This window comes from Anopheles gambiae, chromosome 2 (assembly GCF_943734735.2).
Source record: "Anopheles gambiae chromosome 2, idAnoGambNW_F1_1, whole genome shotgun sequence".
Taxonomy (NCBI): Eukaryota; Metazoa; Arthropoda; class Insecta; order Diptera; family Culicidae; genus Anopheles; species Anopheles gambiae.
The window spans coordinates 79,952,335-79,980,036 of record NC_064601.1 but is presented as its reverse complement, the minus strand read 5'-3'; the positions used below and the strand labels follow the sequence as shown (position 1 = coordinate 79,980,036).

The 27,702-nt window shown below is 40.5% G+C and overlaps 1 protein-coding gene across 7 annotated transcripts in view; it reads left to right on the top strand.

The window, feature by feature from the left end:
• Positions 1-22,010, top strand: part of LOC1274865 (uncharacterized) — a 62,530-nt gene extending 40,520 nt beyond the window's left edge. For 4 of the 7 annotated variants that reach the window (XM_061642557.1, XM_061642558.1, XM_061642561.1 and 1 more), the window contains exons 10-11: positions 13,343-13,442; positions 19,822-21,566. In XM_061642557.1, coding sequence (XP_061498541.1) covers positions 13,343-13,442; positions 19,822-20,991 — 1,270 coding nt within the window. In that variant the 3' untranslated portion in view covers positions 20,992-21,566. Of the gene's footprint in view, positions 1-13,342; positions 13,443-19,821 lie in introns of all 7 variants that reach the window. The other 3 variants (XM_061642554.1, XM_061642556.1, XM_061642555.1) reach the window with 1 other exon arrangement.
• Positions 22,011-27,702: the final 5,692 nt, after the last annotated feature.

Here is a 27,702-nt window from a genome sequence, read left to right as displayed (position 1 = left end):
GAGAAGGAAGGGATGGAAACGCCGACGGTGGGTGGCCTTCCTTGGGGGAAATGGTAACATCACCGAACGCGGGCATTCCTTCATTTTCCATGGCAAAATTTACCCGCCTTGCAATTCCGTGCCTTTCTCGCTTCGCGCTTCCCTTCCCCACAGAAAAAGGTACGCTGTGTATGTGTGTGTGAATGCGTGAGCGCGCGGGCGCGGAATGGCATTACAATAAATTATGATTCACTAATGCTCACTCATAATAGCGATGAATGTTTTTCCGATCGGAAGTGAGGCGGCCCTGCCCGCCCTTTTCAAAAGCCCACTGACACACGCACACACACAGACATATATACATGGCATCTACATACACATTAGGCAGCATTCCTCTGGAGACGCCTTGCCTTGTTTCACCTGCCGTGCATGCTGTTGGGCTTTTACTACGAGCCACTTAATTTCCCTTAACCGGTGGGGACAGGAAAAACAAACAGACGATCGCATCTTTTTCACCCCTGCATGGAAGGAAGTACGAACGAGTTTACGATAAGTTTAGTGCCTAAACTCTATCTCGGTTGGTTTTTTTTGCTCTCTTGTACGGTGCTCAAGTTTGTGCTACATGTGGTTGAGATTGTGGAGAATTTTTAAACGCTTCGTAGAACATTTTGCTCAGCATTTTAGGCGTTTGCGAAAGTTCATGTGTTTTTGCAATTTAAAGCTAAAAATATTTTGTTTGTAATTTTTAACATCGAAACTCTATCGTAGACAACATTCAACATTTGTGAAATCTAACTGTAGCTGTTTTTTATCTTTAATATCCAGTGAAATCACTGGATTTTTTTAAATAATAATGTTTTGCGTTCAGTTCTGCGTAAATTGTACAATGCAATACAGCAATCTGCAGCATTTTTTAAACACTTAACACGTATTAATATACTTAATACGACCAGCGCCTTTAAAATAACAAAATAATAGATGTTCCTTGTATTAGACGAACTGGTAAATCTAAAACAAGCAACTCTTAACGGTTCACACATCCTGTTGGATTAATCTGGAGCGTAATAAATATTTGTTTTTGTAGCTAAGCAGAGCTACCATTGCCATGCCATTGTAAATAAGATTTTCTCAAAAAATACTAGTGAAAATAATGAGAAGATGCACTCGGAGACAAGACTTAATACGCTCGGGACGTACAGCGTGTTGTTAATGATAAATAAAAATGTGTGAACTATTGGTCAACATAATTTGAACCACATTTGGAGAAAAGAAATTGCCATATTCTATATAGACCCTATAGACACTACGGCGTACTTATTTTATCTCCTATTTAAGATCAATCAGACTTCAACGCGTGTGTATTTCTTCAATTTTTTACAGTATTAAACGAAGATAAAAAAAGCCAATTAAGTTATTAAAGTTGACGTTTGCAAACTTTATTTATTTATTGCAAACCGCGCCGGGCGGGTGTGTCCGTTTGATGGCAATTCTTTGATGGACGTATCGTGTATACGTTTGATACCTAACAGCCCAATGTTCTAATCGCACGAAGTAGCAATGGTTTGCCGCTAGAATGCATGGAGCTTTCTTGCAGGTCGAGACGAGAGGCGTCCCTGATGTTTATCCAATCACAATGGTTTGTGGCGGCGGCGGGAGCGGCATCTACTACAGGTGTGTCCCGGGACACTGTGTTGCGTTCAATTTGCTGCTCGGTCGAATGATACACCTCAACTTCCCGACGGTAGTTCGCTTCGGTGTTTTGTGCAATAAACCCTCGCCCCTGCCTATGCTCATTCACACGCGCTGGTGCAACATTCACAGCGCTTTTGAGCTGGGAAGCATAAACAAACAGACCGTGATGGTGGTGGCATATCTGTTGCATTTAAACTGAGCGCGAACCGCCGGCAAAAGCCCCGACAGAGCTAGGATGAAGGGTAGGACTACGAGTAGATTTGAAAGAGCACTATAAGGAGCTAGAATTTATGATATCCATCGACCATTAGGGACAGTTGTGTTGCACAAACCTGCTGGAGACTATTTTTGTAGTTATTGTAGCACTTCACTTCAGACGGTCAAAGTGTTGGGCGTGGACCAACCCGTCGTGCGTCAATCCTTATTCCCACTTTGGCTTGGGTCGGGTTGGGTTCTACTTCCAAAACTATCACCACGTTTGGAAACCATCGTTCTTTGCATGAACAGCGAACATAGTTTGTCCATTGGCTAAGGTTAATTTAACAATACAAACTATTCACGTTCCATTGTTTAAGTTCTTGCCAAACACGGCTGTAACGACGATTGGTGAAACGTACCCATTCATACCGAAGGGTTTAGGTGTTGATACATTCAGCCACGAAACCGGGAAGTCTATTAACGCACAAATTCTTCCGGTTGCTATAGTATGTTATGCTTCCTTCGTTCGAGGTTCGACATTTCCCTCGCCATTTTCGCTTCGGAGATGTGTAATGAAGATATAAATTTATGGCGAATAATTATTGAGCTGTAGAACGTTGCTAGTTTTACCGTTTGTGTGTGTGTGTGCGTGTGTCGTGCATCATCCCGTGAAAGCCGCTTATGTCGACCGTTGGCGTTGATGGGGAGACCGCTTCGCTTAATGTTACACCGTGCACAGTTTCGCTTCAAGCTGGGTTTAAAGCCAGCCAGGGACCATTAGAGGAAAAAGGCACCGTAATGGCTCGTCCGGCATCAGCCATTGTTTCAATATTTGGACAATGTGTGCCGCTCGCGCACGGGTTTAATTTATTGTGTCTGTTGTTTTTCTACCGGGCTTGTTCAAAGATGGTGCCGTGTACCATACTCACCCTGTACGCCATACCACAGCGTGCAAGAATAACAAGAGGGTGCAAAAAATGCAGCAAGTAAAAAAGTGCCGTACTATAAGAATTAACTACGACGTACAATTCAATTAAAATTTAAATGTGCCTGCGATAAAACGAAGGTAAATAATATGCAATCTATATCGATTGTGCTGGTTCCACGGTGAATAGCAGACTTTCCGCCAGGTTCCAGTGTTCTTAATTGCGGTGGGTCGGTAGTTTGGCACACCTCCGTACCTTTCGCTGCAAGGCAGTACCAGTGGCCTGTACTGGAACGGCGGCACACGGTACCTATTGAAACGGTTGATAATGCGGAAATAAACGATGTTGTTCGGCACTAGAGAAAAGCCCTCCGGTCACCAGACGGCAAAACAACAGTGGCTGCGATTGGTTGGGAAAGCGAGTGTGCTTTTTTAACTTCCGTCGTCCCACGGGCAAATCGGGGAAGGAAATTGCTCCAGCGGAGTCACTTGCGTGACGCGTGTAGTCGCAGTGTTGAACGTGCTATTGTGGGTGGAACTTTGCGGTACGCTCTACTACTGTCACTAGTTGTGGGCTGACTGCAGCACCGGATTACGACCTCATTTCAGAGCAAACAGTACCAACCCGGCACCACCATAAAGGCTGCTGGCCCCGAACGGAGTTTGAGCAGTGCAGACCAGTCCTGTGTATGGTTGGTTCGTGCAGGCATACCAGCAGCCTGGCAATACTACTGCCCAACGTACTGCCCGATGTTCAGAAATTAAATTAAAATAGAAAATTAAGAGTCCCTTACTGTGGGCTAGCAGCAGCAGCAGCAGCGAGCATGTATGTAAGTTCAATTGTTCGAATCATTGTGGCACATTTCACAACCTGTTCTCGTCCGTGTCGAACTCGGAGTATTGGATATAGATTTTGCAGTACTAAAGATTGGTGTTTCCACCTTCCTCTCCCTTTTGCCGTTTGGAATCCATGCTCTCACTACGTCCTGAATGAAAAGAGACGTACGGATTGCTAGCATCAGCACCCGGTCTACTTGATGCTACCCGGCCTGCGATGCGCAGGAGAAAAAGCATCGTGGACGAGATCTGTTTCTATTTGGATTATAATTTAGTGCGGTTGAAATGGCAAATGAGTTCGACCGTCATGCGTCAAACGTTTACCACATGCATGGACGTTTACCACAAACCCCGCGTTTTTGGACAATGGAGATGTAGTTCCTTTCGAGATGTCTGGAAATGTGGACTTTTATGTCTCCGGTTAGGTTCAGTACAGAGATAAGTCGAGCTGCTGGGTCTTTGTGCTTGTCAGTAATTTCAAGGTGCGCTTCTCTCAATACATAAATGCCTTAATGAATTTGTAGCATTGTCGTTGTTATCGTCGCTGCTGTGGGAGGGACGGTACATTACATCATGGCTCATGATTGTAATCCAACGGCTAGAGTGCAAGTGAACACATGCAGTATTGTCTTTCACCTCTTCGTCATCTGTTCGTCAGTATATAATGCTACCTTTTGACCACGTCCTGGCCGCAATCCAACGATTGGTGTACATCGATAAAGGAAGTGCATGATACGTGCTGCTGACTGTATGTGATGATTGGATTAAGAGATTACATTCATATTAATTGGTTTTAGCGAGACTACAACTTCCACTTATAGTGCACTATACCCGCAAGCATTATTTTCGCAGATACAGGCAAGGCTCTGGATATCGTCACGTTTCGGGACATTTAACTTACATAACCGACAATACTGAAAATTGATATTGTGTGTACTTCTGTACACAAAGAGACGATGTCGTTTTTATTTTGTTTTGAAAAATGTATTCTTCGCATACGCACAATGGTGTGCATATGTCCTTCGTAAAACAACAATTAAGATTGATTAATATTTCCCTTTATTGTGGAAGCGAGCATGGCTAGTTCCCATACACAAAAAAGGTAACCCGTCTGTCATTTCCAATTACCGTGGCATCTCAATACAATGCGCAATAACCAAGGTTTTTGAGCATATTATCCATACCTATATGTTTAAACTCACCTCTTCTACTATTATCCCTCAGCAACATGGCTTTTTTCCTAACCGTTCTACAACAACTAACCTTATGTCCTTCACCTCTTTCGTATCATACCAGTTAGAGTCAGTTAAACAAGTTGATACTATTTATACTGACTTCAAATCTGCATTTGATCGTATTCCTCATTCCTTACTTCTAAATAAAATTTCACAACTTGACGTCAATAATCTTTTTGTATCTTGGTTCCATTCTTTTCTATGTGATCGTTCCCATAGTGTTAAATTTAATGATATGTTTTCGACTCCTTTTTCATGTAGTGCAGGCGTACCGCAAGGTAGTGTCCTATGTCCTTTGCTGTTCATAATTTTTATTAATGATGTCCGTACCATCCTTCCTCCTGAGTGTTTCCTCTGCTACGCAGACGACCTCAAAATCTTTCTCCCAGTTTCGTCTCCTAGTGATTGCATTTCCCTACAAAATATTCTTGATCGTTTTTCGTCTTGGTGTTCTAGTAATACCCTCACATTATGTCCTGATAAGTGTAACGTCATTTCGTTTAGTCGCTCACAGTCTCCAATCATTTACTCGTACGTCCTAAATTCTGTGCAAGTCAATCGTGTTTGTGTCGTAAAAGACCTCGGTGTCTGGCTTGACAGCGGCCTCACCTTCAGCCACCACATTGACTCAGTTGTCAATCAGGCGCGGAAAACATTGGGTCTCCTAAAGAAAATTGCTTGCGATTTCTCCGACCCAATGTGCCTGAAGACTCTGTTCTGCTCTCTGGTCAGATCGATTTTGGAGTACTGCTCAGTAATCTGCTCCACTACAGCTCAAACCCACGTGGAAGGTATCGAGCGGGTGCAGCGATCGTTCACCAGGTTTGCTAAATGTAAAATCCTGGGTGGATTGTCCTCCCCCATACCTCCTTAAGAAGGCAGGTGTCGACAGCTTGGCCTGGAACTATTGGAAAACCGCCGTTCCCATGCCCAATCCACCTTTATTGCCGCATTACTCCTTGGTAATATTGATTCTCCTTCCCTTCTTTCTTCTAACCCTTTCTATGCCCCTAACCGTGTTCTTCGAAACCGCCCTCCCCTAGTGATCCCTTCCCGCCGAACTGCAGTGGGCCGTAATGACCCCCTTCTTCGTGCAATTCGTCGATTTAACTGTGTATATTATATGTTTGATTTCAATCTTCCCTTATCCTCTTTCCGATCCCGCATCAGAACCCTCCATAATCCCGTGCTGCCTTAATTTTTAATTTCTAATTTTTAATTTCTAATTTTCTAAAAAAAAATCTCAAATTTTTGATAATTTGTGTTAATTTTTGTTAGGTTAAGAACATAGGTAATTATTATTATTTAAGTATTTGTGTAACCAAAAGGTAGACAAATAAATATGAATGTATGAATATGAATATATGAATATGAATAATAAACATGTGTGTTGTTGTTGAAAATGTTATTTTCGGAATCAATGCATTTAAAGCCCTTTTGCGCCCAATCTATGGAATTAATTTGATATACATGCCTGCTCCTAAAACGACGAACAGGATCGATTCCCATATTAATCGTCCTCCACTAGTCTGACACTTAATGGATATAGAAAGCCTGTAAAAGGCGGCATATGGCTACCTACAACTTTGATCATAATAATAGCAGTATGCAGCTCTAGAGATTAAAAATAAATCTGAGCTGTAGTTGATAATTTTACCATTAAAGAAATAGTAGACACTCTCATCCTTCCTTCTTGGTATTAGAACCCTGAAACTGTTTTGTGCTGGCATACGAGTTCCAGTTTTACTTTGCATCTGGGTAGTCCGTCCTTGCTAAGGGTGAACGGTACTGATGTGAAAAGATCCACTTCTTTCCATATGAGTATATTTTCAAATATTTTTTAGTTGTACAGTTTCATTTTAAATAAAATATTCTACTCTTACAGAGTGTTTTTACTTAATTTTGCAAGTGTAGCAACGTTTAACGCAAGCGTAGCATTTGATAGAACAAGTGCATCAGCTGTTTTCAAAACGACACCACGCTTATTGATTCTATTTTCGATTCAGTTAGTCCGAGGCTTCGGAGTGGATCTACAACTAATTTTATGATTTGCAATACTTACGTATACTACCAACCGATAAATATTTGTTCCAACGAGGCTAAACATAAGCTTTAAATACAAATATTTAATAAAGCGTTATAGGGAATAAAGGGACTACTAACGCAACAAGCTAGATCCATTTTTCAGATTACCTGTGTATTGGAGACACCAAGGTCACTTTTGGAAAGTAAAATTGTAACCATCACGAAATGAACTATATTTTGATTCTGCAATTGTTATACTCTTCTTTATAATTTAAATATTTGATCAATAGAAAGTTCGTACAGCGATTTGTATTAAAAAGATTTTAAGCATCACTTCTTGTTACAAAATTGATACATACTATGAACAATAAAAATCGGCATATATCAATTACTTGATGCAACTACAAAAAACAAATACAACATCCAAACGGTTCCTAAACAAACGGTTACTATGAATGCAAATTCAGGTTAACGTTATCCCACGAACTTTACTCTTTATGTTCTTCTCGAGAACACAACACTTTTATGTCCAAGTCAATATTTAACCACCCACCTTTCGAGAGGGTTTTCCATGGCCACACGGTTGATCCTTGCCGGCACCAAAACGGTATTTTATAATTTACTGGCATTTATCTAGCTTCATTTGCGTTATGAATATATTTCCGGCCGTAGTAGCGTATCGCACGAGACGATAAAAGAATTGCCATTTATGGTTATATTTTTATTGTTGCGATCCGGGTGCGAACTCAATTATACTATGTTTTTCATTTTTTCTTGTTAATTTTGCTCTCGCCTTCTCTCTATATCAAATGTAAGGGTTCGCTGTGCCGTGTTGCTGCTGGAGCCATGTATTCTATGAATGCGTAGGAAATGGGTCACGCCGAATAAAAATGATCGTGAATTTGCGCCCGCGTGAGAGGTGCAGTGAATGTTATGCATACGCGCTATGCCAGGAAGAATCCTTAAAAAAACCATCATGCAAAACGAAATATTTAATTTCGACATATTTCCATGCATGGGTTTTGAGCTGCGTTGGTTCGGCCTAAACGAGCGAATGTATGTGTGTGAATATTTCGACAATACGAATTCGGTTGATTCAATTTCAGCTCAAATGAACAAGCGTAACATTGTTTGCCGAAGGATATTTTGATTTCATATTTACAGCCGTACGGTTTCAGATTCATTTACCTGCCCGATGAATGAATATTTACTATTAATATCAGCGTTTAATTGGAGCAATATGTATGGCTACAATTTCTCGCTACCGAGCGGTGCCACGCAAATGCTGTCCATGACACTAGTTTGTAGCACAGCTTTGAAAAAGTATTAATTTCCAGACTGAAATGGCAATTTATTACCAAATACCTAGGAAGGATTATACATGTTTCCGGTCTCCTTGTAACACATACCTTTTATATGTTATGATCTAGCTAAGCCCTTACCATCTATAAAGCGATTCTAAAGAGCCCATCAAATTCGTGTTAATATAAGCTAGTTTCTGCTGAAATGTAGCCAGGGAGCCAAGTAAAACCCCCAACCTGGTAGTGTTGGCTTTGAGGACACACTATGCAATTAACCTTCTCACTGACCGAACTACCGAATTAGTGTCAATTATCATTCACCCCACGAGGGAATCTGCTGCAGCATCTCCGACGCATTGACGTACTGTTGCGAGATGGCTCCGAATAGTCGGGAAGCTTGAAAGCGTAACCGGCCAGCTCCCGATCACGGTGCGAGGGAAATGCGAGTGGAAATGCGACTGGCAGTCACGTGGTAGCCTTTCAAAACTGTATCTTTCCTGGCTCTGCATCCTTGTAGCAGCTGTTTCGTTATGCTCCGTCCAAATCGCCCATAGCATAGCCCTCCAGCGTCCAGCAACGGAAGCGGAAAAGCTCGTATGATTAAGTATTCCGAAGGAGATTTCAGATTTTCAGCACTGCATAATCCGATGAAAATCGCATCCAGTGATTCTCTCTGTCAGTGTGAGGTTTTCTAGGCGGGGTTTGGCGCGTGCCGAGAACAGCCTTTCCGTGCCGAGAACAGCCGAGGAGAAAGGAAGGAAGGCACAAGTTGTTAAACCCTTGCCGGATAAAAGAAGCAACAGGTCTCCTTCTGCAACGCTTTGCTAGCCGCACGAACGTGCAACTAGAACTTTTCAGCGCCTTTCATCCACATCGAGGGATTCTAAGTTTCGATCTAGGATTTGGTTGCTTTTCTCGCTTGGCCTTCCCCCAACCGTTACAGCAAAGGAGGCAGTTGGTACATTTTATGGGCTGCTTTTACTTATGCCGTCTGGTGGCGTAATAGCGAAGGGACTCGGGCAAATCTGCATGAAAACTGTGCTGTGCTCCAGTCCGTTCTAATGCTGATGCTGCATTTCAATGCAATGACGGCCAAAGGCGACTTGAATCTGCTTATCCCTTAGAGCTTTACATTAGGCAATGCATCCTAGCGTAGTGCTGCCGTGCAGTATTGCTCTTGAGCATGGTTTCAAAACGTACCGAAACGTTCGACCTACCTTGTTAAATTTTCATTCTTTTTCTTCACACACCTGGAAGGAGGGTAGTCGTTGTTTGGATACGTATTGTTTTGTCCATTTCGTTATGTTTACATATATGCAATGGTCATTTTATGGGGTTTGGAGGTTTTGCTACTGGATCGGTCTGTCATTGTATTATTCTCATATTCCGTAAAATATTTGCGTTGGAGCACTAAAAACAAAATAAGTTTTTTTAGCCATCAGCAACACTCTGTTTATTATGCCTTTTGAAGAAAATGAAATATTTAAAGACGTTTCATACTGCTTGGTTTTTCGTTTGGTGCGATATGCCTCCCATCTTTGTTTGTACATTAGAAGATGAAAAAAGGTATGACATTAACTGCGAATATACCATAATATAACACTATCGGAAAAAGGACGATCCGTTTGTGACGGCCTGTTGCCGACATTCTGTAGGGTTTCGAAAAATCCTTCCAAAAACATATTTTCATCACTGTTCACCCCAACTGGCCCTACGCCTCCGTTTGCGTAGATTTTGTGTGTGTTTTTTGCGCCCATCATCTCGTAGGCTATATTTTTGCTTGCCCAACATCAAGCCCATCAACCCTTTGCTTCCTTCAGCACGTCCGGTGTTGGTGGCTGACAGGTCAAAAGACAACGACGCCGCCTTGGACAGCTCAATCGTCCCGCTGTGGGGTTGGATTGGTTTACTTATTGATAAAGATCAGCCCGTGTAGGGACGGAAGGCGACTCACATTTTTGTCAACTTTAGCCCTGGCAACTGGTGAGGGCGTTGTTAGGGCGTGGATAGCTAGCAGGGATGAAATTGAATAAATTTTTGACCTAAATATAAACGCTCGCCCTCCTCCGACCACAGCCACTGCCGTTTCGTGCAGCTAGAATGAGTGCCGTGGGCAGATGAAGATGATGTTCCTTCGATTAACCCTCTTCATAAAATTATGACCACTTATCCGCGTTTTGTCGACCGACTTTGGGTTGTTTTGCGTTCGCTGTTTCGGCCGCTCTCACTCTTATGCTTTTTCTCTCATTCGGCCCCAAATGTTCGAAGAATTGGAAAGGTTACCATAGATGAAACACCGAGTACAGAACGAAGCTTCACATTGGGCAGTACAGCTGGTCGTGATGATATCACCGGCTGGGTTGAGATGATCTCTGAATTCGCTGAAAGAAAGGATCATGAGAAAGGATTGAAGGTTGCAGAAATGCCGCAAGAAACCGGAACCCGTCAATCGTACTTTTCCTTGTCAATTTGCTCAACCCGCACACGCTGGTCGAGTAAAAACCCTACGATGATGGGATTTGACTATAGTTTCTACATTTTTTATAACATTGCAACGGAATTTGCAATAATACGCCTATCGACAAAGGATGAATTTGTCAAGAAACGATTAGCACACACTTCGTTGGCACCACGGTTTGATGTAAGTGTACGTGAGGTAGAATATATGACGCTCTTTCAATATGCCAAACTGATCGAAATATGTTTGTTTAAAGTTTCGGAAATGAATGTATTCTTCAAGCATGTTATACAAATTGTGTTTGGTATAACAATAGTTAATCTCAAGTCCCTCTGCTTATCGTTTGTCCGGTCTGTACTTGATTATTGTTCCCTAGTTCACTATATGGATCAATAAGTTTAAGTCAATCAAAGGAAAATTTACTCCCTTACTTCTGATACTCCGATTACACAATGTTAGTAATTTTGTCATTAAAATATCAACGCAGGTTTGCTCGATGTGTATTTGTGGCAAAAACACTATGACACTCAAATTGAATCCCCAAGTCTGATGGCCATACTTAACATCAATATACTAACTAGGACACTAAAACATCATGAAATCTTGAGTATTGACTTTAGGACGCAATAGTATATCTCTAATGAACCTTTGTTGTCAATGTCTCGATGTTTTGAACTTACCATATATGTACTTCGATTTTAATCGTTCCATTTCCTCTTTTAAAAATCCACTATTAGCTCTTTTTAATCATCTTTACGCCATCTCTTAGTTGACGATGCCTTGATTTGATAGATAGCCATTAATGAATGTAAAGTGTAGGATTGCTCTTACAGGATTTTACAAGTCATTTTGAAATGTAAGCTGCATATTTTGTCGAGCACGAAATTGACTTTGACTCCTAGTGCGTACTTGGACTGGTCCAATGTTAATTTTATCCCGCCCAAGTTTAATTTTGACAGCCCTATCGAGGTGCAGGTTTTCCTATATTTTCTACATTATTTTACACATTTTGACACATTTGGTGCACAAAAACGGAAAGAAGAAGACTTAAGCTTTAAAATGATGGATCGTTTGAGCCATAACTTGTTTTATTCACTGAGTAAATAGCGTTTGCAAATCCACTCCAAAATTGATTGTTTACGTTTCGTTTGACTTGGATTTGACAGATGGCGCTACGCACTGTAGCGAACGAAATGTAAACAATTTCGGATTTTTTATAAGAATAATCATCAAAATGTAATTTTTTTAAATATCAAAAGTTTTCAAAAAATACTTCGTATGTAGGGTAAACGTATATATAGTGCTGGTAGTACCAATAGCGGTGGTATTGCATTACAATACCCTCCATACGATAATTTAAGAGTAATTAATTTATTTATGTTAGTGTGAAATGTTCTCTGGTCTTTATGAAGGGTCACAAGTAAAAGTGATTAAAGTAAAATGAAGCCATTCTGTTACATAGTGACAGAAAAATCCATTATTTTGTGAAATGTGTCAATATTTTTCCAAAATCTTTCGGATTTCGTTACGAAAATCACATTTTTGTTAACACTGTAAATGACCTCATAACATATTTTTCTTTAATATAACGTTTATGAATTGTTATTTATTTACTACGATAATTTGCCTTTTAAGCATATTTTCGCATTTTTAAGTGTTATTTACCATAGTGCCATTATAGGTATACAAAACAGGCATATTCCTTTAGTGGTTTTCATCATAAAATGAGTAAATAGGTCATTTTAGATTTTTCCAGGATATTTTTTACATGTCGTATTGTTTTCACAAAAGTAAGCATTAAAAATAAGTAATTTACCAAAAAAGGCAAAAAGTTGCATTTCTGAGCGAAAATTGACATCGAATCAAGCTCGCTCTCCCGGCGTGGGTAGACTACAGTCTTTATTCAGTAGTTATGTAAATATTTTCATCTCTCAATTTATGATTTTTTACGATGAAAATATGTAAAAAATCAATATTTTGGCGGTAATCTTTGCTATTCATATGAAAACAGCTTCAAAACTAAGTTCCTTTTATGTTATACTCAGTTTTTGAGGAATTTTTGTTTACCACCAATATAGCAACACTATACGACGACTATATGAATCATATCACCGTTATAGGTACAAATATTCATTAATTTACCTTCCTGACACTTACAATCTATTACAGCACATCTGTATCCCTACAAATTGCACCACTATTGATACATTTACCCTAATGATTGTTTTGAAAATACAAATCAAAATGTTTGGAGAGTTTTTTTTTTATATTTAAAAAATGCCCTTGAGAACGTTATCAATTTAGTGCTTAACGGCTCAAAACTGATTTGATCAAACAAAAGCGACACAAAAACCTCAACAACGATTTTTTAGCAGAATTGAAATGTTTGCTACTGTTAAGGTTTGTTAAAATTAAGAAACTTAATCCTAACCTGATATTTTTTTCCTCCCATTTCATCATCGATGTTCTCTTAGACCGCCTTAAAAATATATATGAAGATATGAAATAGTATTCTGTACAACTCATACATTCACTGTTTTTATCTATCTTCTACGGATTTTCCGTAAATCGCGAAAAACGATTGTCCATATAGTTGTGGTAGGCGATGTATTATGTAAAATTTCATAATTTAATTAATTAATCAATCAATTTATATGCCACTAACAATTGATAATCATGTTTTTTTTTTCAGATTCTTCTATTTGTATCACTTCTCTTTCTACGCGTATCACTATCGGTTCAATGGACAATATAGCAGCCTGGCGTTGCTTACTTCTTGGCTGTTCATTCAGGTAAACTATTATTCTGTATATTGAATCAACGGCTGTATATTAATGTTGTAGCATCGATGTAACACAATACAAGACGCCATCAATTTAAAATCGCAATATGTAACGATAACGTAGATCTTTGTTTGGTTGTTGCAGCACTGGTCCTTGCTTTTATTCTTGATCTTTGCAAGATTTCTGTTACATTCGAGTACTCCGAATTGAAATTAATTATATCCTTGGTATATGGCAAAATCTGGATTGACATTGTCACAAATTTACTATTCAGATCAGTTCGTTCGGTTGGCTATTGAGACCATGTTTTATGCTGTTCTATTTTCTATCTATCTATTTATGTTAATAACATGTTAAATTTCGTTTCTGCCTACAAATAGTTTTAAACGTACGGATCAAGCTGTCCAAGTCAGATGGGACAGAAAGTGCAATCACATTTATGTTTTGCCATCGTTTCTGTTTTCTGTACCTGAGTAACAGTCTGATCATTTCCGTTTCCTAATGACACGGATGCATTCTTGAGGCGTTGAGCAATTATAATATTTTTGGAAACAATTACGGCGATTATGCCTAATTATTCTATATCTTACAGCAAGCTTAGCGAAGATTCCTCAAAGTAATAGTAGATGATAAGTGGATGTTGTTGATTTATTTATTTACCTCAAAAATTTGTTAAACATAAGACTCCACAATTTGAATTTAGCCAGGCCGTATCACAAACTTCTTCTAGACTTTGAGATTTGCTGCAATTTATAGTTTTTCTTTATAAAAAAAATCTCCCAGAAATAGTTTTCGAAAACACGCCGATAATGTGTATCACATCAGTACACCACCACATCCCACACCCTTTGTTCACTTTTTTAGAAAAGTAAATTATAGTTAATAATTCACTTGTAATGAATTCGATTGAAAATAATTACCGTGTCAAATATGCGTCTGAAAATAGTGACAATTTAGTATCAAAATGTGTAAAGCCAACAAAAAACCGAAAGCTTTTTCTGATACTTTCAGACTCATCGTGCCGCTAAAATGTTGCAAACGTAGCCCTGATCAACAAATAAATCAGGCAAAATAATGTGGCAAAATAATTCACGTGAAAATTATTATTATAACACGTGCAAGCCACTATCCCCAGAGGGGTTGTAGCATATGGAACGGTAGAAATTGTCATCACCAGTGACAGACAATCATTCGTCTGTAATTCTGGGTAAAATTTTCTGACGAGATTGGTACCTCCGAGCACGACAATTTTTCAACAAAAGCAGCAATTTAGAACCATCTGAACGATTGCAAATCGACGAAAAACAATGTCGAACACAGCTGTTACCAGTTTTAATACACGGGCGGTTGTGAAACTGTTAGATAACATTGCTTCCTTATACAGTTCGGTCTAGAAGCCGATTGGTTTGTCAAATATGTACATTATCTACATTTTACTGAAACGTTTGAACCACGTGTAGTCAAATAAGGAAATAAGAATATACTTGTATTACTCGATGATTGTTCAAAGCTGACGCTTTACATTTGTTTATACTAAGCTCCATAAAAAGTGGCAGTTTGTGTGCATTAATAGTCTCGAACGTTATATGCCTGCCTGTGGCGTTGTATTATTTTTATACAGCCACTCGTACTGAGGCGTTGTCTTTAACATTGATTAATTCATTATTAATGTTCCCGTATGGAAAGAAGAAAAACTTATCCTTCGAACGTAACTGACCGCTAAAAGATCTTCAAAGTTACTACTAGTTCGTTTAGCGGTAACTACTGGACCGTTCAGTCGCACACTTCATTACCAATTAGTGAAAGTTTTCGGGGCTGCAACACAGTCACACATTCACTTAAACGGACGATGCGCGATGAATACGTTCCGCTTTGACAGCAATTCAATCGTGACCAAAGTGGGAAGGTTTTCCTAATTAATGTTACGTCCTACATAATTCTCCCCATTCGTACGGTTGTCCAATGCTACGATTAAATATTTAGAGTGGGAAGTTTTGACTTTCCCCATTTTACTCATGCAGCTGGTGCAACTTTACTTTTGTTGCCAATAAAGCTTTCTTATTCAATAACTGGTTGTTTTTCTTTATATTTTGAATCAATTCGTTCCTGAATGTAAAAAGATAATTAAAGCTCACTTTACACTTTATCGAAAATCTACGTGAAGTAATATTGTATTGGCGTTTTCTGAATTGTATGTAGTAAAACTGAAAACAAAGTATTTAGCACGGTCAAAATCGATACCGACTTATGCCGTAAAGTGTCGCAAATTTTCAACTAGAATTTATTTCTTCAATCCAATTAATTGTTCAACCTTTTTGGATCCCGAAATACGCCGCTCTAAGGTGTGGGATATGTTGCATGACGTGCTCTTCGGGAAAAACTTTGCTTACGGAACCGAGCTAATAATGGCGAGCTCGGTAAAGGAGATAGGGAGGGAACGGGGGAATGATTGGAAGTGGTACCACGATACAATGGCACGCACTGCCGCAAACTTCCACTTCCTGCTTTCAGTGCGGATGAAAAGTGGAAGAGAAACGCACAGCAAGTCGCTCGGTGAGCACGGAGATATGAACCTGAAGTTCATTTTTACACCCAGCAGCAATAAACGGATCCTCGGGCTTGGTGGTGGTAAAACGAAGGTGTGTGTGTGTGACACGCTGGTTCGGTAATGAGGAAAGGAAAGCAATGGATTGAAAAGAATGGGGAAAGTTCCATCATTAATCATACAGTAAACGAATAATAAAAGTTGAAGTTTCGCTCGTCGATAGGTAGCAACACTCCCAGAAGTGTTTCGTGCTTCATCCCGTTGTCCGCCAGGCTGGGGCACAATTTCGATCCACCTTTTGGCCCAGCCGGAAAACGGTGGGGAAGTGGAGTGTGAGGGGAGTATCCTTCGATTGTTTGTTTTTTGCTTGCTTTTGTGCTTCACATTAAAACCTCCTCAAGAGTGCCGTCCCGAGAGTGTTTGCTTCGTGTTCAAAGTTTAGATCGCGCGACGGTTGCTTAAAGATCAGGTAATTCCCCTTTCAGCCCGCGGGAACCACACGAAGGTGCCACCCGCTTGGAATGCATTTTTTGTTGTTGTTTATCAGCACAAAATGAAAAAAAGGAGAAAAAACGTACTGGGAGTGGCGTTGCATCGTCGGGTCGGACTTAGCTGTGCTGCTGGCCGCTAATGCTATTTATACATTATGGATGAGTACGGATCCAATTATAAAACAATACATCACAACGCAGGTTGCATGCTTGGTGCTGCTGTTGTCCTGGCTGCTAGTGCTAATAAGCTAACTGCGTTAGAGCGGATTAAATATTGTTCGCATAATTGACCGATAGGGAAGGAAGAAATGCGGAAAGAAATGGGAAGAGATAATAGTTATGCCTTGTTTTTGCTTCCCACTTCATCGTAAAGATACTTTTCATCGGTAATTGAAATCAACAGGGTAAATGATGGTAAATTACTAGAGACAATATTTGTCAGTTTGAGCACTGCAAAAAACAAAGTTGTTGTACAAGATTTTAAAATTCTATTTTCTAGTTTATTTCTCTAGTCGAGATTTGTTGTTGTGTTATTTTTTTCAATGCCTCTCGAGAGTTATTGGTGTTTAAAGTTTACAAGAATACCAAGTCATAATAATGATACTAATAAGAATAACAATAAATAATAAAAAAAATCATAGCTACTGGCAAAAAAGCATATTTACAGCATAAGTATTAATTCTATTAAGCTGATAGGATAGAAAATACAAAAAAGAGTAATGCTAGTTCTATGTAGCGGAATTTGGGGCAAGTGTGCCATACGGGGCAAGAGTGCCACCGAACTTTTTTTCTTAAAAACTTTAGTTTAATGATCAATTGTGTATACAGTTGGTTCCTTTCCAATGACTAAGTATACTGAGCCGAATTTCATATAGAGCAATCGATATTCCCCATTGTTTTGAACTGATTTATATTGAGTTTCAAAATTGAGCAGAATATTATAATTTTTGAATCCAATCAAATAAGCTCTCAAAAATCATGCGAGCAATCAACCGAGAAAATTTTTACACCACCGTATAGCTGAGAAAACGTGAAATTTTTTGTGGGGTTAGTTGAAAAAAACTTTCTTTTTGTCACTGAAAAATTCAATTTCAAAAAAGTTACAACTTTTGGGGCAAGTGTGCCATCTCTGTTTGGGGCAAGTGTGCCACCATCTTTCATAGGCGCGAGCTGTCAAAAATGTAAACATTGTTGTAGCGTGCTGCGGAATGGTGCGCTATTGTGAGCGGATTCCACGCCAGAAAAACAGAACAGTAACAAACCATATTGTGGTACAGTTGGTGGTCAAAAAGGGTTCATTGGTGACTAAATACATGTAGGAATACATACACTAGTGGTACAAACGTAATAATTTCAAATTATTTAAGAAATACGGCTATTTTAACTAGGTGGCCGTCTTGCCCCATACGAGTGGCCGTCTTGCCCCATAGCCCAAAAAACAACGTCTTTTTGGACCCTTTTTAAAACGCTTCAAAAACTGTTTTATTTGCACTTTTTTCAAGCGAAACTCATTTATAAGTGAGGAAATAGATGTAAAATGGTTATGAGATTTAAATCGGTTTTTGAAAAACACGTTTTAGTGAGTTATAACTTGAAATGCTTAAGGTGGCACACTTGCCCCAAGTTCCGCTACTATAAATTTGGTTGAAGGAATAGTTTCATTTAGAAATTTCAATATTCTCATTTCATTTCTCATATATGCATGAAAAAGGGAATTTTAGAAAAAATCAACAATGCAACATCCAATCTTAAAGTAAAACAACACATTTGAGAATATTTTCGGCATAATATATGCAAAATTGGTTTAAATCACGAAAAAAAAAACAAATTTTTAATCGTGTGCACCCTTATGGATCTAAAATAACTACAGCGGATCTTAAGGTCTACAACTTTTATTGTTTACATTTTTGGAAGTTTTATGACATGAATGAGTTATCGTAATTATTAAGCAAAAAACTGGCGAAAGAACGATATTTAAACCAACACAAAAACTTGTTTTCTGGTGTTTTAAACATCCTGACACCAATGCGGAAAAGACGGACACTCTGTCGTAGGGAAAGATGGACACCGAATTTATTGTATTATTTTACTTCTTTTATCAATTGGTGGTGAATATATTTCATGAAATACCTTAAATAAGGGTATTCCAAGTAGGTAGTAGTATAAACCAAGCAGCAACTAGAGAAAGCATGGAAATATGCGAGAAACGGCACACCAGCCAAAATAGCAGCCACTCGTTATGCTATTACTCCTTCGACGCTGATGATGCACTTTACGAAATTCAATATCTTGTCACGATTTACAAACTTTATGCAATAAAAAGAAGAGGCATTGATACGACAACATTCAGGAATAGATGAGAGATTCTATGGGATTTAAAATATCGAAAAGTAGATTTTTTACATGGTGGATAAAATGGCTGTAACTAAAAACTGCTGGAGTAGTGGACTTTCTGCGGAGTAATTTTCTAAAGGGAGGTTTGAGACAGTTGCTCTGTAAGCTGGAGCAAGGTCAGCTGTTAGTGCGCGATATTTAAATAATGTTTTGGATTCTACATTCTACGATATATTAGAAGCGGAGCTTACAATTCTTAAATTTACGGCTGAATGAATGGTCGTTGCAATTGGCCTAGAATTGGTTTATGTACGTATTCGTGACGTAAAAATCAATGGGATATGTTAAAATATTATAAACCTCTTCAATTTCTAACATTTTTTACAGCTGTTCATCTTACGCTTCATGGTGTCCATCTTTCCCATATCAGGTCTTACCCGAACATTTCAAAACTGCCCAAAAAACCTAGTCTTTATTTCATGAAAAATAAACATAATAATCGATAGAAACTTTAAAGTTCAACACATTTTCTGATAAAACAATGAGTGTGAGATAATATATGCACATTTTCATGGTCGTGGCATTTATGTATCCCTACATTTTTAACATTTTCCTTAACGTTTTTACCTACCTTCCCCTATCATTAACCTATCATATTCATCTTATGTGGCGTTGCTTAACGTTTGCAAAACATACTCTCTTCTGAGTTACTGTAAATGTTTAAATCATCTACAAAGTTTCCTCATTCTTTCTAAGGCATTTTTTCGAGCGTTGTTTTTGGTGTGTGTAATATAGCGATCCGCAGTTCTTTGAAAAAGTGGTGCCGTTCTGTGTTACACGTTATGGATTTCGGCTTGATAGCTTGTTTGACAGCTTTACATATATTATTTATTTTTCATCCTATGATTTTATATATTCTATGATTCTTTCATTCCATACGAACCATTTGTGCCGAAACCCAAACTATTAACAATATGCGTTGGTTAATCTAAATATTTGAAATTTCCTTTCCTTTCAGCATTCGATGATTTACTTCTTCCATCATTATGAACTCCCTGTCATCATACAGCAGGCGCAGCTGCAGCAGATCCTCATTCAATCGCGTAACGATCAGGCCCAAGCACAGCAGGGCGCTTTCCAACAGCAGCGTGCTCCACGTGCAAACACGGGCCAGCAGCAACAGCAGCAGCAAGGGCCTAATCGCCGCCCGGCCCAGCGTCCCCAGGGATTGGCGGCAGCCGTTGCCCAAAACTACAACGTCCAGTGGACGAACTTGCTCCGCTTATGGAGAGGTCAGAACGATAACAACAACAACATCGGCGACATCCTGAACCGCTTGCCCCGCTACAGCCTGCACACGTTGAACGTGAACCACATTAATGGGCTGAATGCGTCGCTGCGCGACATTGCCCGCAACTCGATCCAGTATCTGCGCTCGAACCTGAACGTGGGCATGGCGATGCTGGGAGGAAACGCCGCCGTTAATCTGTACAACAACAATAACAACATGTTCGGGCCGCATCGCATCGTACGGGCGGCCGTCGGGCTGGGGCACAATCGCAACCCCACGCTGCAGGACGTTCCGTTGAATGATGACGGTACGGACCGAGACCGGGAGCCGCCCATCGATCGGCGCAGTAACTATCAGCGCAACTATGAGGAAAACAATTTCATTTTCCCCGAGGCGGTACTTACCACCCAGCAGCAGCAGCACCAGCATCAGCAGCAGCAGCAGCAACAACACCAACAGCCGACGGAATCACAGTCCCACAGTCAGCGGGATGGTTCGTCCATTGTTGGGGGCAGCTTCAGCCCGGACGTGTCGGCGTCTTACCGAACCGCTTCGATCGACGATCGACAGCAAAAGACCCCGATCGACAGCATGTCACTGGCGCAGGACGCCAGCGATGCTCATCGCATGATCAAGAAGCAGCAGCAGCAACAGCAGCATCCGTTGGACGTAACTCCCGGGACTGCCATTGAAGTGCCAGTCGTTACCATCATGGAACGGGCGACGACCAGCGAAGCCGCTAGTCAACCACCAGCTGACAGTAGTCAAGATTCCAGCAGCAACAGTAGCAGTAGTAGACGAGGGGTGACCGAAGCGATCGCCAATGTCGATGCGGACCAAACAACGCTGCGGAGGCGGCAAACCGATCCAGCGAAACCGAACGAATCATCGCTATAAAATTGGCAGACACTTCTGCACATCAGCGGCTCAGAAACCGAGAACGACGAGAAGCGCAAGCTCCTCTCGCGTATGCGTGTGATGCTGATGTATTTCTGTATTGATGTTTCACCGTAAGGTTTGATTTTCTGTTTGAGTCACTATGTTTTTATTTAAATGTTTCTTAATGCATTCAGAAAAGGGTTTATTTATAAAACAGTTTAGACCGGGCCATGGTTAAGCCATGGGTTGAGAAAAGGGGCATAAGGAAAGGCTCCCGTGTTTTGTGCTTGTGATATGTGAAAGGGACAACTGACACGCTGCAGCTATTCGTGTGTATCCGTTACATTTACAAATATCAATAAAAAGGAAAATGGCTCTAAACACTACGCAAACGATCGTGAAGCGTTCGTGAATGAAAGGCAGTTGAGTTGCTACTTGCTGTTCACGACCATTTTGGAACAAAGTGCAAAGTGTTGTGAGAGAAAACGCGATGGCAAAACACACTCACTCACAGCACTCACACATGAATTGTACATACGGAGGCGATGAATGTTGATGTTTTTAATCATATTAAAGTATCTGTTTTATTATTATTTTTTCTTCTATCAATTTTGGTGAACGAAAGTGTAAATGAATTATTCGTGGGCGTTTCGTTTGCTTTCTTTGGTTTTGATCGGGGAAAATGGGAACATTTCACGCCCAACACGGGGATGTGGTACGAGATATTAGCGACCCCTTGTAGTCAGTTAGATGTCGGTGAAACCATACCCGTTGGACCGGTCTACCGGTCCATCGTGCGGGGGGTAGGGGTTTGCGTTCGACGTATTTTGTGAGTTCATAGTTTCTGGCCAAAATGCTCTCCCAAGCAACGTCCCCATTCCTCCCTTCCCTTTCATCAGACTACCCATATTGATAAAATGATTACGAAACAATGCCTAAACGAGCTTCATTTATTCAGCTTTCACAGTTCCCTAATACAGTGTTGGGTTAAACAATTGCAGGCAAATAAAAAAAAACAAGCAAGTCAACAACCAAAACATGCTGCGTTACGTACTATCAATCGATATCACATGCTTTAAGTCAACGGTCAGCGGTAGACAACAACCTAACGGAGTAAATGTGACGTTGTTAATAAAGTTAGGGAAGCAATTTGCATTGAAGCTTGCACGATGACCGTTTCAGCGTGGGGAAGTAATTCTCTGACAATTCGAACAACTATTCTAAAAAATGAACTCATTGTAGTTCGTCCACAACGTCCTGCAACGAACGATTATGAGTGAGTATTTATTCGTTTTATTTGAATTTGCGTGATCATATTTTAATATTGAACAAGGAAAAACGTCTTTTTAATTTTTTTGTTTCTCCTTATTGTTAACTTCCTTCAATAAAGATAATTAGGACAGTGTGACAATTCAATCGAAATGAAGAAAAAAAAATCTTTCTTTTGAATTCTTTACCGTCAAATTAATATCTCAATTCTGGTGTTGGAATCTTCATTAGTTAGCAAATTTACGCTTTCATTACTTACTTACTTATCCGGCGCTACAACCGCTTTGCGGTCTTGGTCTGCCTCAGGAGTGTCCGAAACCGCTCACGGTCTCGCGCCTTCGTCTGCCAGTCCGTTATCCCGGCCTTAATGGCGGACGCCTCCACGCCATCTTGTCACCTCAATTTGGGCCTATCACGCCTCCTCGGTCCTTGCGGACGACCTAAAAAGACTTTACGGGGCCAAGTATCCTTCTGAGCATCTTCCTCTCGAACGCGTCTAAGAGGGTTTCGTCAGATTTGGACAGTGTCCATGTCTCAGAGGCGTATGTGAGTACCGGTACTATATAGGTACTGTATAGTCCCAGCTTCGTCCGTTGCGACAGGTTCTTTGAGGTGAACTGATTTTTCAGGCTGTAGAATGACCGGTTGGCAGCCAGCATCCTTGCGCGCAACTCAACTTCCATACTGTTGTCGTTGCTGACCTTTGACCCAAGATAGGTGAATTGTGGGACGACTTCAAAAGTGCGTTCACCTATCTGCACGTCACGCCTACGTAGATTCTGATTATTTGTTGGCGGGCCCGCTGATGTTGCCACCATCAGTTTGGTCTTTGCCTCGTTTATCTGCAATCCGAAGTTCTCTGCCGCCTACTCGATCCCTTGGTAGGCTTCTGCTACATAGGAGAGCCGCAGATCAATGATGCCTATATCATCAGCGTATGCCAGGATCTGGGTTGACTTATAGAAGATGGTTCCCGTAGTTTCCACCCTCGAGTCGCGGATGGCCCCCTCTAGCGCCAGGTTAAATAGGAGACAAGCAAGCACGTCCCCCTGGCGCAGACCTTTGATGGTAGCAAAAGGTCCTGAGAGTTTTCCATCCACCTTCACCTGGCATGTGATGTTGGTTATAATCATTCTAACTAGCCTTATCAGTTTAGCCGGAATTCCAAAAGAGCTCATAGCGTCATACAGTTCGACCCTGGCTATGTTATCATATGCGGCTTTGAAGTCAATGAAGAGATGGTATGTGTTGTGTCTGTATTCAGTCATCTTCTCCAAGATCTGCCGCATGGTGAAGATCTGATCAGTGGTTGATTTTTCGTTTCGGAATCCTCTTTGATAGTTTTCGCCTATCTCTTCGACGTGCGGAACAAGGAACGCTTTCATTAGTTTGCTTTTTTCCCTTCGCAAAATAGTCATGATGGGTAAAATAGTCCCACGCGAAGGGAGAATTTTATCAATGTGACTAATAAATAAATGAAACAAAAGAGAACTCAACACACATCCTTGTGGAACGCCAGATGTATTTGAAAAGACGGAAGCATACTGCAGCCACTTGTTTACCAGAATATATGGAAGGTACAACGTCGGACATAAATTGCATCAAATTAGTGACGATGGACCGTTTGTTAATATCACTTTTTTACGTGCTGCTCTAATGAAGATAAATGCATTTGCATGATTGCATTATTTATTTTTAGGATTTCATTTTACTGTGCATATTTTAGGAAAAGTTTCGAATCTGGAAACCAACGGTAATCATGAGTGTCTCACTCATGTGTCACACAGTATATAAAACGTTTTATACTTCATGTGCCACTTTTATATGTGCTTGCCTGACTGTTTCTTGTTAATTAGGAAAAACTAATCATAAGCAATATTGAATATTGGACAATCAGTGTTATCAAACAGTCGTGATAGTGTGTTGATAGTGTGATAGTGTGATTGATAGTGTGTTTAAATGTTTTTATCGTTTTGTTTATCCTTTTGCGGCTTTTGGTTATTTTGTAAGTCAGTTTTAAATTTTCATTTCCATAGTTACAAAATATATCAAAACTTTTTTGAGGGCCGCTTATAGGTCCTCGTGACGAGCGGGCTAGCGTACCGTAACGTTCCTTTTCTTACAGAAAACTTAACAATACGGTACACAACAACCGCTGTCGGTCAAGACCTGGCCAGTACCCACTAGTGAAGTGAGCTTGGCTTTCAGTAACTTATTGTTGCCATAGCAGGATAGTCAGTCCAGTATGGGGGCACGGTCTATTCGGGGCTTGAACCCATAACGGGCATGTTGTTAAGTCGAACGAGTTGATGACCGGGTACGTGTGAACAGCATGTATCAATTACGAAGATAGTTTATTACGTATTTTTCGCAACGTAAATCACATTTTTACTTAAATTTGTATTCGAAACATATAATCTGGACATACGCAAAGTGAAATAACATTATTTACCCTTGTCGCATCCAAACAAAGCTGATCAATAGTCTCATAATCAATTCACATGTAATATCTCTGAGCCATCCTGAATTCTCCGTCCTGATTCAGTTTTAGTTGAATGCAATGCTGTATGAATTGCGTATCGCTACGATTTGAATGTAATATCGAATAAACTATACCAATAACTGCATTTCTATCAGACAGGCCTGAAAAGCGTTTCACTAACTGCTGTTGTTGATTTAATTTACAAACCATTGCTGTTGTGAAGTCTTGAGAACAATACTTGCTCGCATTACTACCGGTAGTAATTCCACACAAATCATCAAGAATTCCACAAAATGAAAACAACAGGCAGGTTTGATTGAATTAGCCACATCCATTCGTGCATTCTTACCTCGCTGCCACATAATGGGAACCTTTGAATACTGTAATAATCGAAGAAAATGGAAAGCAACTTACAGCGCATCGAGTGGATTTGCCCAATGCTTCCCCTCCCGGGGTAATGTTGCGGTATGCTGGAGGACATACTTTTAACATTTTTGCTCGCAGCGGGAAGGCAATCGGTTCAATTTACATTGTATGCTGCTGGCAATGTCTCGTTTGGGCTTGCTTGTGATCGCCAAGCAGGATGTTAAATGTCGACTCACACAATCAAACACAATAGCCAGCTCGAGCATTATGTGTTGTTCGTTGATGGAAAAATGCTATTATGTGTGTGTTGTTCGCAGCGGTCGCAAAAGGGAATGGGCGTGTTGCCATTGCCGAGCCTCGCTGAGCCTCGTGCTGTGCCCCACAAGACATTACCCCTCCGGGCGACGGTATGGAGTTGATTTGATGCTGTTTTCCACTATTTCGAACGAATTATAAATACCCTAATGCACGGTGCGGTAAGCCATCAGTACTCGAACAGATCGCTTCGGCTACGGGGTAAATCTGGTTACGTTGAGCACATACCGTTGGATAACATTTAACTGAGTGCTTTCAACGGCAGTGAAGGCGCATTCTAGTTTAATAGATTTGTGGATGTGAAGATTGGTAGATTATTTTCCAAAGATTTATTGCGAAAGTTGCAAGCTATTCTTCCGGCGGTCCTCTTCCCTCCGCAAACGTCTACCATAAAGCGTTACATACACTCGCATAAGTGGCAAGCACATTGAATTACCTTTCAATCTAACGGTGAGTGCGATTTGAGCAATATTTAATACCTATTCCATTCAAATAGCCATCAAAACGTGAAAAAGAACGTTTCAAACGTACCTTATTTTTTCTTTCTATTTTCCACTTTCAAAAAAGATGAAATCGACCTTCCTGGTGGTGCTGGAGTTGGCGTTCTTCCTTCTGCCCGGACGCGTTCTCTACGCCCAGAAGGATAGCGGTAAGTAGGGATGAAACTTCTGTGCCCTGTTTGGTTCAACCGGGTTGCAGCCAAGGTGAGATTAGAGCTATATAACTCACAAACAACCTTGCCACTTAGCAGAAGCAAGGGAGCAACCCCAAGCTCCGATAAAGCAATGCACCGGCTGACCGAAATGAAGCCCCGTGGCCTTTTCGGTTGGCAAATGTGGTGCTGAATTTATGGCGCACACTCTTCCTCTTGCTCTGACGGCGACAAAAAACGATTTTACACTGAGATTGGTTTATCCTGGCTCTGGTTTGCTGGGGGGGGGGGGGAGAGGAGTTTGGTTAGGGTCTGGTGTGGTTCGTTTGGTTTGGTCTGTCGGATGACTTCGTCTGGAAGCTGGTGAATGGACAACCGTTACCATGGTGGACGGAACAGCAGCGGGTAAGTAGGCGACGCTCATCTCTTTCGCTTTTGGTTGAGCGTTTTGCAGCTTTTTTCTTCTCAAATCTACCATAGAACAGCTGGACAAGAACGGTACGTAGCGTTAATTGCATATTATGAGTTGTTTATGACAAAATAAAAGCTGATTGCAAAAGTGTAATGTATAAAAAGCTAAATAAATGAATATCCAGTTAGCAGCGCACACTCAAGCTAGCCAAATCTTCGTTTAAATGTAACACCTGCATGTCGATGTGTGTTAATGTTAGAGACATAGCATGTTACTACTTTACCACATACAAAGCAAAGATAGGTAGAAATATTTTTTTGTAATTTTCCATATCATACATTTTTTTCTTAAACTCCCGTAACGACTCCCCTTCCCCTCCCTCATTCCGAATATTCTCCTACCGCTCCATCCCCCAGGTGTCGACGAAAGCACCGCTGGAGTGTATGTGCCGACCGTGCACCGGCATTGAGGACGCGAACGTTATTCCCCAAGAGCTGACGTCCTTTGCCGATGAGGGTACATTGACCGGGTACTTCCAGAAGTCGCACTACAAATCCATCGAATAAGTCACACGTTGGGTCGGAAACGAAAGCTTCAAAACTCACCTTTCACAGTGTGATTCTACGTCAAGAGAGCTAAAGGGACTTACCCGTTAACTATGAGTAAAATAGCTGTGTTCAATCGTGTAGATCTGCTAAGCTGCTAACAGCTAGGAAAAGATTCGCGTTCAAAGACATCCGGTGGGAATCGTGGGGGATATTTGAGCCAACAAAAAAATGAAACTCATAGAATAGTAATTAACGCTCATTTTACGACATAAAACCAGCAGTATCTTATAAGTATAGGTGCAATAGAATGAGATTGTATGGTGCCATTGATGTTGTTTTAGAAAGTGATTACAATAAATCTGAATCTGTAGAATTAATACGAAATGACGAACTCAAAAGTTAGACGTTCTGTTGTTTTCTGTGTAGTAAAACTTGTAATGTAACACTGTGCTCAGTATTCTAATGTTTTATTAATTGGTTTATAACAAACAAATCGATGTTACATATTTAATTGTGAGAATTTAGTTACATATTTAACAGCGCAATGTTACATTGCGATACTAGTTTCATAATCACCTAGGCGTACAGGAGGACTTGAAAGCCTCTGACTAGGATGAACTGCTACTTCTTTCCTTTCTGTGTTGGCAATAAAGTCAGATATTAGTTTCTGTTAGAAACTGTCGCT